Source organism: Schistocerca serialis, chromosome 12 (genome assembly GCF_023864345.2).
Source record: "Schistocerca serialis cubense isolate TAMUIC-IGC-003099 chromosome 12, iqSchSeri2.2, whole genome shotgun sequence".
NCBI classification, from domain to species: Eukaryota; Metazoa; Arthropoda; class Insecta; order Orthoptera; family Acrididae; genus Schistocerca; species Schistocerca serialis.
The window spans coordinates 109,460,833-109,473,347 of record NC_064649.1 but is presented as its reverse complement, the minus strand read 5'-3'; the positions used below and the strand labels follow the sequence as shown (position 1 = coordinate 109,473,347).

At 42.3% G+C, this 12,515-nt stretch overlaps 1 protein-coding gene across 7 annotated transcripts in view; it reads right to left on the bottom strand.

Annotated features, from left to right (window-relative positions):
- The window catches only part of LOC126428302 (lysine-specific demethylase 4C-like), a 383,324-nt gene that overhangs the window by 32,079 nt on the left and 338,730 nt on the right, over positions 1-12,515 (bottom strand). For all 7 annotated transcript variants that reach the window (XM_050090225.1, XM_050090224.1, XM_050090228.1 and 4 more), the window contains one exon: positions 6,784-6,900. In XM_050090225.1, the coding sequence (XP_049946182.1) occupies positions 6,784-6,900 (117 nt within the window). The remainder of the gene's footprint in view (positions 1-6,783; positions 6,901-12,515) is intronic.

Sequence of the window (12,515 nt, the reverse complement as noted above, 5' to 3'; positions counted from 1 at the left end):
AGGTGGAGGTCAACGTCAAGGAAAGTGGCATGGGATTTGGAGTAGGACCAGGTGAATCTGATGGAACCAAAGGAGTTGAGGTTGGAGAGGAAATTCTGGAGTTCTTCTTCACTGTGAGTCCAGATCATGAAGATGTCATCAATAAATCTGTACCAAACTTTGGGTTGGCAGACTTGGGTAACCAAGAAGGCTTCCTCTAAGCGACCCATGAATAGGTTGGCGTACGAGGGGGCCATCCTGGTACCCATGGCTGTTCCCTTTAATTGTTGGTATGTCTGGCCTTCATTCGCATGAATGGACACAGGCAGACAGTGTTTGTTGGTAATGAGGATCACCCTGTGGCCAAACATGGCTTGGTGCACAGCCAGCACATCTTGGCACAGTGTTACACCGTCCGGGTTATCTGGATACTTCCCACCAACACCAACCTATCCGAACTCCGGAGATGGGAACTTGCCCTTCAGTATATCCTCTCTTCTCGTCATCCGCCAGGCCTCAATCTCCGCTAATTTCAAGTTGCCGCCACTCATACCTCACCTGTCTTTCAACAACTTCTTTGTCTCTACACTTCTGCCTCGACTGACATCTCTGCCCAAACTCTTTGTCTTTAAATATGTCTGCTTGTGTCTGTATGTGTGGATGGATATGTGCGTGTGTGCAAGTGTATACCTGTCCTTTTTTCCCCCAAAGGTAAGTCTTTCCGCTCCCGGGATTGGAATGACTCCTTACCCTCTCCCTTGAAACCCACTTCCTTTCGTCTTCCCCTCTCCTTCCCTCTTTCCTGATGAGGCAACAGTGTGTTGCGAAAGCTTGAATTTTGTGTGTATGTTTGTGTTTGTTTGTGTGTCTATCGACCTGCCAGCGCTTTCGTTCGGTAAGTCACCTCATCTTTGTTTTTATATATAATTTTTTCCCATGTGGAATGTTTCCTTCTATTATATTGATATCATTAATTTGAATCCAACAATTACGTTTGTTATTGTCACTGTTGCATTTCGAAATCTTTTCTGTCATCTTATTTTCCTCTTTCTGTTTTTGCCAGTAGTTTCACTTTGTATTCACCTTCTCCTTTTTACCGTAATCTGCTATACTATTTTATCCCGCCTATATATATACTCAATAATACGTAACCCACTTCCAAACCATAACCAAAAAAATTTTTTTGCCGCTTTCAGCACTACCGCCGCTATAATATCCACCGTTTATAGTTCACAAACAGCTCCTTTCACCTTTTAAACAACCATTTCGGCCAGTTCTAATAACTTTCGCTTTATTTCCATTTCCGTTTTTCCCACATCACTGATTATTTTTAGCCGCTTCCCACAGGTTTTAACGCCATTATTTCTTCGTCAGACAATTGTTAGCCACATTTTCATAATCTGCCACCACAATCCCACTCCTTTTAATATACTACACGCAGTTTTTTCGAAATTTTCCCGAATTTCTCCGTCCTTTAACGTGTTTTGGCGGCAACACAACCACCTAACCTTTATGCACATCGCTGTCTACCAACCCAAGTCCAACATAGCCCAGCTGTAACCAACACCTTTCGCCTTTTTTCATTCCAGATCTCCAGTTACTTTCCGGTTCACCTTTATCTCTCCCCATATATTTTTATTTTCATTTTCATTTCACCTCATGTTACACTTTCCACCTTCTAATACCATGTCACCCTCACAACACCCCCACAACGACCCCATTAAGTTTTATTTACATTCCCTCCGCAAACATGCCTTCGCCCTAGCCAGATTACGCTCCCATATTCTATTTTCTCAGGCTTGTCTGACATTTGGCATCACCCCCAAAGGCCTCACACTTAAAGTTCCCATCTCTGGCTGCAACCCTTCCTTCCATCAGTCCCTATACCAGTTCCAAACTGAACAATCCATTGCCCTCACCCACCTAATCCTTCACCTACACATCAACTCAGCCAATGAACACACCCGTCAACTCCTATCCTTAATAAAAGTCCTTAATCTTTCCTCTCCCACATCCACACTGACTGTTCAGAGCATCCTCCTACAGGCCAACCGTAAATTAGAACAGCATGCCACCCTCCACCTCATAAAACTATCCAATCTCCTGGTTTCCCACCTCCGGAAAGGCAACTCACTCACCCTTCACAACCTTTCCAGCAAACCTCAACCTCCTCTCATTGCACACAAACCCAGTCTCTCCCATCAACTCAATCTCCCACTTCCAGCTCCACTCCCTCCAAAACCTCAAAATTCCGAGCAACACAATCTGGGACCACAACACCCTAATTCAGTAGTTAACCTTTCCTCCAAACCTCTCTCCCAATCCGAAACCTCTGTCCTATCCAAAGGCCTCACCTTCAGCCCCACTCCCAGATTCAACCAAACAGCCCTCGTCAAAGATTTACTGTCCTACACTCGTACTCTCTGCTGGAAGTATCACTTTGCCACGAAGAAAAATGATCCTAATCCTACTCCTAATGATCCGACTCCTCAAGACACCATCCAAATTGAACCCTGCCTGGAACAGTTCCGTCCTCCGTCACAGCGGGACCCACCTCCTCTTCCTCAAAATCACCCTCTCCAAACCTTCCAGGAATTTCTGACTTCCAGCCTTGCATCTCAATCCTTCTTAAAAAACCTTAATCCTACACCCAACATCACCACTGCTGAAGCCCAGGCTATCCGTGATCTGAAGGCTGACCGATCCATCGTCATTCTTCCGGCGGACAAGGGTTCCACGACCGTGGTACTTGATCGTCGGGAGTATGTGGCTGAGGGACTGCGTCAGCTTTCAGACAACACCACATACAAAGTTTGCCAAGGTAACACCATTCCCGATGTCCAGGCGGAGCTTCAAGGAATCCTTAGAACCTTAGGCCCCCTGCAAAACCTTTCACCTGACTCCATCAACCTCCTGACCCCACCGACACCCCGCACCCCACCTTCTACCTTCTCCCTAAAATCCACAAACCCAATCATCCCGGCCGCCCCATTGTAGCTGGTTACCAAGCCCCCACAGAACGTATCTCTGCCTACATAGATCAACACCTTCAACCCATTACATGCAGTCTCCCATCCTTCATCAAAGACACCAACCACTTCCTTGAACGCCTGGAATCCTTACCCAATCTGTTACCCCCGGAAACCATCCTTGTAACCATTGATGCCACGTCCTTATACACAAATATTCCACACGTCCAGGGCCTCGCTGCGGTGGAGCATTTCCTTTCACGCCGATCACCTGCCACCCTACCTAAAACCTCTTTCCTCATTACCTTAGCCAGCTTCATCCTGACCCACAACTTCTTCACTTTTGAAGGCCAGACATACCAACAATTAAAGGGAACAGCCATGGGTACCAGGATGGCCCCCTCGTACGCCAACCTATTCATGGGTCGCTTAGAGGAAGCCTTCTTGGTTACCCAAGTCTGCCAACCCAAAGTTTGGTACAGATTTATTGATGACATCTTCATGATCTGGACTCACAGTGAAGAAGAACTCCAGAATTTCCTCTCCAACCTCAACTCCTTTGGTTCCATCAGATTCACCTGGTCCTACTCCAAATCCCATGCCACTTTCCTTGACGTTGACCTCCACCTGTCCAATGGCCAACTTCACACGTCCGTCCACATCAAACCCACCAACAAGCAACAGTACCTCCATTATGACAGCTGCCACCCATTCCACATCAAACGGTCCCTTCCCTACAGCCTAGGTCTTCGTGGCAAACGAATCTGCTCCAGTCCGGAATCCCTGAATCATTACACCAACAACCTGAAAACAGCTTTCGCATCCCGCAACTACCCTCCCGACCTGGTACAGAAGCAAATAACCAGGGCCACTTCCTCGTCCCCTCGAACCCAGAATCCCCCACAGAAGAACCACAAAAGTGCCCCACTTGTGACAGGATACTTTCCGGGACTGGACCAGACTCTGAATGTGGCTCTCCAGCAGGGATACGACTTCCTCAAATCCTGCCCTGAAATGAGATCCATCCTTCATGAAATCCTCCCCACTCCGCCAAGAGTGTCTTTCCGCCGTCCACCTAACCTTCGTAACCTGTTAGTCCATCCCTATGAAATCCCCAAACCACCTTCCCTACCCTCTGGCTCCTATCCTTGTAACTGCCCCCGATGCAAAACCTGTCCCATGCACCCTCCCACCACCACCTACTCCAGTCCTGTAACCCGGAAGGTGTACGCGATCAAAGGCAGAGCCACATGTGAAAGCACCCACGTGATTTACCAACTGACCTGCCTACACTGTGATGCATTCTATGTGGGAATGACCAGCAACAAACTGTCCATTCGCATGAATGGACACAGGCAGACAGTGTTTGTTGGTAATGAGGATCACCCTGTGGCCAAACATGGCTTGGTGCACAGCCAGCACATCTTGGCACAGTGTTACACCGTCCGGGTTATCTGGATACTTCCCACCAACACCAACCTATCCGAACTCCGGAGATGGGAACTTGCCCTTCAGTATATCCTCTCTTCTCGTCATCCGCCAGGCCTCAATCTCCGCTAATTTCAAGTTGCCGCCACTCATACCTCACCTGTCTTTCAACAACTTCTTTGCCTCTACACTTCTGCCTCGACTGACATCTCTGCCCAAACTCTTTGTCTTTAAATATGTCTGCTTGTGTCTGTATGTGTGGATGGATATGTGCGTGTGTGCAAGTGTTTACCTGTCCTTTTTTCCCCCAAAGGTAAGTCTTTCCGCTCCCGGGATTGGAATGACTCCTTACCCTCTCCCTTGAAACCCACTTCCTTTCGTCTTCCCCTCTCCTTCCCTCTTTCCTGATGAGGCAACAGTGTGTTGCGAAAGCTTGAATTTTGTGTGTATGTTTGTGTTTGTTTGTGTGTCTATCGACCTGCCAGCGCTTTCGTTCGGTAAGTCACCTCATCTTTGTTTTTATATATAATAAATTGTTTTTCGCTATTTTTATATCTCACCATGAATCCTCCCCCTAGACATGGTAGTGTGTCATCCCTGTATTATTATCAATTTTGTCCATATTATGCACAATGAGAAAAAATAGATACTAGGTGTTTCAAAAAAAATTATGTTCCTTTGGAGACAGTTTAATATCCCAAATTCTGAGAAAAATCTCATATAAACATATGTTCAAAAACTGTTCATTTTCAGAGTATTAATGAAAGATGAAATTCAATGGCTTTCCAGGTACAACCCAACAACTTCACTTATCTATGCACCTGTTTGACTTGCTGTGTGCTAGAGAGCATTGTGATGTTTACATTTGTCACTTGCCTGTTTTCAACATGTCCACGATGTACCTATATGTACTTCAAGTAGTGAGTTAATTGGAAGTACTCAGTTAGACATGCAACAACATTCATTTTGCGAACAGAGAGACACAATTTTTATGTAGGACTGCACCATTGGTAATGGACACAGTTCTGCACAGCTGTGTATCAGATGGTGTTTCCAGACAGAAGACAGACAAGACATCCAACATCTGGTGTTGTGTATCACTGGATTACCGCAGACTACTGACTGAGGAAGACAATGCATTGCTCATTTGTCTGACCAGAAAGAGTACATTATACAGGCTGTCAAAGAAGAGCCAGGTATCAGCACAAGATGAGTGACCCTGGCATGTGGTACATTTCCCAATTTCAGCACAGAGGACACTTCACAAGCAACTCATGTATCCGTATCAGGTGCAGGGCCTTATGCTTGCCAATCTCCCACTCCAGGAAACCTTTCACTGACAGTTTGTCACACAATCTGCCAATCTGTTTCTTGTCTTTTTACTTTTGCTTACAGCTGAGGTAATATTTGGAAGAGATGAAATGATAAATTTCCACAACCTATACACATCCTCTTACTACCCCATGGGCTAGATATCGGCATCAGTTTAAGATTAATGTGTGTGCTGCAATTGTAGGTGACTGACTGGTAGGACCAAAGATTCTCCCAGCAGGTCTTACAGTGGAGTCTACAGGGACTCTATTCGGAACACCCTCAAAGACTCCTAGAAGATGTGCCTCTTGAAGAAGAAGAAATACGTCGTTTATGCACGATGGAGCTACAGCAAATTTCAGTCTCAGTGTTCGAGATTCGCCAACTGGTATCTAGTGCGACAGACAGATAGGCAAATGAGGATCAGTTCCGTAGCCTGCATATTCCCCTGACCTCAGTCCTTTGCATTATTATCTCAGGGGACACCTTAAACAATAGGTCTATGGAGCAGACCACCCGAATACATAAACTCTTCATCAAAATGATACGGAAGCCTGTAAAACCATTCAAAACTATCAGGGAGTATTTGAAATGGTGCAATAGTCCACAATTCGACAAGAGCGTGTGTGATTAGAAGCAACAGGATGACATTTTGAGCATTTATTACAAATTTATGTGTAGATGAGCTCCAATCACGTAAATTGTTAACTTTCATTAATAACTCAAAAACAAAAGATTTTTCAGCATGTGTTTTTTACAAACTTTTTTCCTTTTTTTTGGCATAAGGAACCTGTTCCCAAAGTCTGTAAAAGTACTGTTGATATGCTCTATATATATAATTTCTTTCAAGTTCCAAGAATTATTTTGATTTTCAGGGATCCTGATATCCATACAAATTGTAGGGTGAGTTAATAAGAAATACTTTCAAATTATTTTTTAATTTCTGATGATGTCCAGTTTTATCCATAATGTCTGTGAAAAATTTTGCAAAGATGTTAGAATCCGGTTACCTTAATTTCAATTCACAATGAACTTAATTTTGTACTGTAGACTACTTAACATGCATAATGTTACTGCCACGTACACCTGTACTCACGTCAAACTCCTGCTTGATTGTCACACCTTGAAATGTCGCTGAACACCTCATGCCATTCAGCCAGACGTCCACTTCAGAATTGAGAAGAGGTGTGCCAAGGCGTGAGCAATCGCGGCTCTGCAAAAGTAAAGTGACGAGATGTAATCCCCTGAAATAACCTGTCATGTGCAAACAAATGAGTGGAAATTAACACAAATACTTTTTGAAGAGAAATAGAGAGAGAGAGAGACAGAGAGAGACAAACAGAGAGAGAGAGATAAAGAGAGAGAGAGAGAGAGAGAGAGAGAGAGAGAGAGAGAGAGCACAAGAATTTTCCTATGCCATTCGCAGTGTCTTTCTTCTCTGCTGTAGCAAAATCTATAACTTAACCATACTCTGCAAACCACAGTGAAGAGTATGGCAGTGTTTCTACTGTGCCCATTTTAAAGCTTTTTCTTATTGGATAAGGAACACAAATGGAAAAAAATTCAGAAACATCATTCAATATGCCATACACAAATATGTTCTGAGCAAGGTCTTAAGGATAGCGAAGACCCTCCATGGTTTAATAGTCTTGTTAGTAAATTGTTCCATAAACAAACAGAGCTTCATATCAGATTCGAGAGAAGTCAAAATCTCACTGACAAAAAAAGCTGAACAAAGTGAAAATGAGTGTAAGGAGGGCAATGAGAGAAGTGTTCAATGACTTTGAACCTAAAACTTTTGTGACCAATCTGAGTAACAACTCTAAGAGGTTTGAGTCTTTTGTAAAATCAGTAAGCAGTTCGAAGTAATCTATTTTTCACTCAGAGACCATATTGGCACTGAAGTGGAAGATAACATAGGAAATGCCAAAATACTGAATTAAGTCATCCAAAGTTGTTTTCTGATGAAAGATTGTAACACAGTCCATTCTTTCCATCATCATACAAATGTCAAAATGGCAGATATTGAGATAAGTGATTGTTGAATAGAAAAGCTATGAGAATCATTTAGCATCAGGATCAGATGAGATATCTGTAAGATTCTACAAAGATTATGTGAAAGAACTTGCTCTGCTTGTGGCAGCAGTTTATTGTAGATCACTGGAACAACAAAGGGTACCTAGTGACTGGTAAAGAGTGCAAGTCATTCCTGTTTACAAGAAGGGCCGCAGGACAGATGCACACATTTATAGACCTATATCATTGATGTCAATCTGTTGTAGGATTATGGAACATGTTTCATGCTCAAGAATTATCACTTTTTGGAGAATGAAAAACTCTTCTATAAAAATCAACACAGATTCCACAAACAGACACCTTGTGAAGCTCCGCTCATTCTGTTTCTCCATGAGATCCATAGCCCTGTAAACAATGGTGCATTACACCCATACAGACGAAAAAGTTTCTGGCTATCTCTGCTTCTGTCATCCTTCTACTGAACTCAACAGAAGAATATGTCAGAAATGTTACAATTTCTCGACTTGGCACTGCTTTTTCTAGCATCCACAGCTCCACTCACTATCTCCAAATGACAAAATGTAAACTAAAATTTCAACAGTGAACTACAAATAAATAATGACAATTGATAAATAAACCAACAGCAACTGGAATACCAACATGCAAAACAAAAACTCTAAACAGTTATGCACCAACCCAACAGATCAGAAGATGGCCCATACAGACACAGGCAAAAGAATGTGGGCCATATTTTATGATTTCAGTTATGAATACTAGAGCAGGTTTTGGCCTCATCCATCAATTATTTCAAAGATGCAGAAAGGAGTGTTTGTGATACAGTTTATAGATTTAAGAGATGTGAAACCCTCACAGAACCTCTCACACACTTGAAATTGTATGGCTCTCTTCTTAATCTTACAGTGATACTCCTTGTGAGATGTGCCCCATATTCACTTCTTCAATAAACAATTCCACATTAAGGCAGGCTGCATCCGTGGCAGGCTGGTGGAAGGGTTATCACGTGTGCACTAACCAGTTCTCCAACAATGACTGTTGCTCCATGACAATCAGTGAGACGACTATGAAGTGTCAGTGGTCGGAGCACAGTTTTGTTACTGAGACTTCACAGCTTACTGTCATACTCTCTGTAGCTCTATCAATTCACATGTGCTGCTAAAATGTGTCAGGAAATGGTGATGTGAACTCGGGATACTAAGTCACTTGTGCACTTCCAGTGTAAAAGAGTGGTTAACAGGGTTTTATTTCAGTTTGAAGTGATTTAAAACACAAAAGAATTACAGACATTGGCTGTGAGTGGGCACCATTTTGAATCAATGGAGGAGATTGAAAATTTGTACCAAAGTGGGATTTAAGCCTGGGTTTCTTGCTTATTGACCCAGATACAGGGATCATCGCAACTGCACAGAGTGCCCTAGCATGCCTCTTGTGAGACCTAAATTCTCAACTTATACACACAAGCTAATGTAGTGCCCCATGCCCATTTCCTCATTACTCGCAACTTTTACCAATTCCTGTACAAATTCAAGTGTAGTGTGCATCTGTACTGATGTTACCAATTAGTTGTCCTCACACTAATTATATATAAGTGTTGTCTGTTCTTTCAGATATGTCTGAAAAACAAACACCATTTTGATCTGACAGCTGCTATGAATTAGACACAAAGGTGTTCAGCACGTCTGCCTAGTAAGCAGGAGACCTGGGTTCGGATCCATGTCCAGTACAAACTTTTTACCTTCCCTGTCGATTTAAATCGATGCCCACTTGCAGACAATGTCTGTAATTCCTTTGTGGCTTAATTCAAAGTGGCTGCTGGACCAAAATGGTATCTGTTCCAACAGAACAGACACCACATATATAAAATTAAGGCAAGGACGGCCAACGATCCCTGCAGTGCAGATCCATACTAGGCTCAAACTCTTACAGGAATTCACAAAATGCTGCAAGTAATGAGGATACTAGACAAGGGGCACTATATTTGTGGTGTGTGGATAGGCTGAGAATCTTGGTCTGACAAGAGGCATGCTACAGTAGTCTATACAGCTGTGATGACCACTGTGTCCGAACAGCATGGCGTTCAGCACACCTGTCTAGTAAGCAGGAAAGCTGGGTTCGAATCCCGGTCTGGCATAAATTTTCCATCTCCCCCACCAATTCACATTGATGCCCAGTTGCAGCCAATGTTCACATATGTACAGTTTGAAGTGATTTTGATTTCCCCCCGAAGCTGATTTCTTCGATACCTCATTTCGAGCAAACCTATTGACAGATGCAGATTCTTGAGCTCCAGATGCTGGAGAAAGATGTTTCAAAGATGACCTCATTCACTAATGAAGTATTGCAAGAAAGTATTGTATTTGGATTTAATACAAGTAAATTTTGCTTTTGTTATGTTGCATTAACCTAACAAACATGTTTGCTTGTAGTTACAACACATTATTATTAAAACTAAAACACTGAGTTTTACTTGGTCATGAGTCTCAAGCTTTATTTTCTTTTCTCTCTAAAAAAAATATAGTTGGTCATAGTTATGACAGTAAACAGTGTTGAATGCCTTAATGTTTTAATACTTTTCATTTCTTTGCTACCTAATTAAATTATAAATTCTGCAGTGAAAGTTTATGGAGCTAAATAATAAGTCTTAAATGATGTATTACTACCTTTAATTCAAAAATTTCTCTATAATTCTGTTTTTGTGTGCTACTTATCACAAAATTTCTTCTGATAGAGCCCAAACACAGCATCTATACAGTTTGTAATACAGCCCTTGTTACAGTCACTGTTGAACGTGAGGATAATATTGGAACAATTTACACCACAATACAGTGAACTTCCAAAGCCTGTAGAATCTTGTTGTTCTGTCTCGGTGTATCTCTCTTCACCTAGAGACATGAATGCTTTCTAATTTGCCCCCATTATGTCTTTATCCTCCAAACCCTTTCTTTTTTGGAAAATGAACGAATATTTGGTTTAGATAGGCAGCATGCTTACAAATATCACTGTATGACATCTTTGCCACTACTCCATAAGTAGAAATACTTCCTACCCCTGTCTAATTTTACTGTTGATATAATTTAGCGGGGCACACATCAGACTTACAAAAATGACCTGCTTATGTTACTAAAATCTTCTAGGGCTGGTTATGAAAACAGTGCATTTAGAATGAAAGCTTGGAGAAGACAGTCTTTTGACATAATAAATGAGTATGTCAATTGTGTGTTCTCACAGCAAAATGGATAAGTAAAATCTTATCAGGCTGTCAACTGTTATAGTGATACAGTATTTCACATACCTGCAATGCTCGGAAGATTTTATAACTTCATATCACTGTGAGATCCTGCAGTTCAGATACTTGCCTGCTTTGACCACAGACTGTTTGCGCCAAGCTCATATTCTAAATAGGCTGTTTTTCAGAAATTAGTGAAAAATTCCTAACACAACAGTCATCAGGGAAACCATTAAGATACTGCACAAAGATGGAGTATGTTGTTACAGCAGCACTAGTGGATGGAAGTACCACATGTAAATGGTGCTACAGTCCAACTGATTCAACTGTCAACAGCAGAAAGCATAGGCACCTACCCTAACTCTTCTGCAGTGTGGAGTGCAATTGTTTATCATATACTGAGTGGATAACATCAGTTCTCCAGGATACAAAACATTTTTAGTGTCACCTTTAAATTTAGTTCTTATGGCATGACATTTATGAAACTGAACAACTCATTCATATCAAAATGGTGATTTTAGAGTCCCTCCCCCACTGGCAAAATTCCTGCAGAATGCTCACAATAGACAGGGGAGGGCCGTGAGAGTGTCAGAAGTGGACTTTTCAATCTTCTACAAACTTACAGGATTTCAAACTCATTGCCCAGCATGAAATTCCTAAAACAGTACTGAGCAAGGTGGCACAGTGGTTAGCACACTAGACTCACATTCCAGAGGATGACGGTTCAATCAAGCATCTGGCCATCCTGATTTAGGTTTTCCGTGATTTCCCTAAATCTCTTCAGGAAAATGCCAGGATGGTTCCTTTGAAAAGGGCATGGCCGACTTCCTTCCCCATCCTTCCCTAATCCGATGAGACTGATGACCCTGCTGTTTAGTCTCCTCCCCGAAAACGACCCAACACAACTCCTGAAATAGTACAACACAATTCTCAAAATTAGTCAATAAAATTAGCTTCAAAGATTTCGAGATATCAGTACTGCATAGAAAGGCCATTTTGGTTGATGATACGAGACAAGATCAGTCGATCATTTAGACTGCTGCCCCTGCAACTACTGAAAAGGCTGCTGCCCCTCTTCAGGAACCACACATTTGTTTGGCCTCTCACCAGATACCCCTTTGTGCTTGCACCTATGGTATGGCTGTCTGTATCTCTGAGGCATGCAAATCACCTCATGATGGCTAGTCCATGGTTCACAGTTCATGGGGGAGGGGAGGGAGCCACTTTCAGATAATCTGACTCCAATGCCCTGCACATGTTTAAGGCTATGAGTTGAAGTATTACAAAGCTGAAATTACAAAACAATGTTATAGTAACAGTATTAGCAGTATAGCAGAAATGTTGAGTTGTAGATAGGCACAACGAAAAAGTGATAAAATAAGTAAGCTCTTAACCAGAAAGATCTTCATCTGGGTTAGACAAAACACACACACACACACACACACATATGCACACGACCATAGTCTCTGGCTGCCGAGGCTCGTTTGACTGATTTTTTTGTTGTGCCTATGTGCGAGTGAACATCTCTGCTAAAAGGTGAAATTATGTTGTTTCTATTGGTAACATTG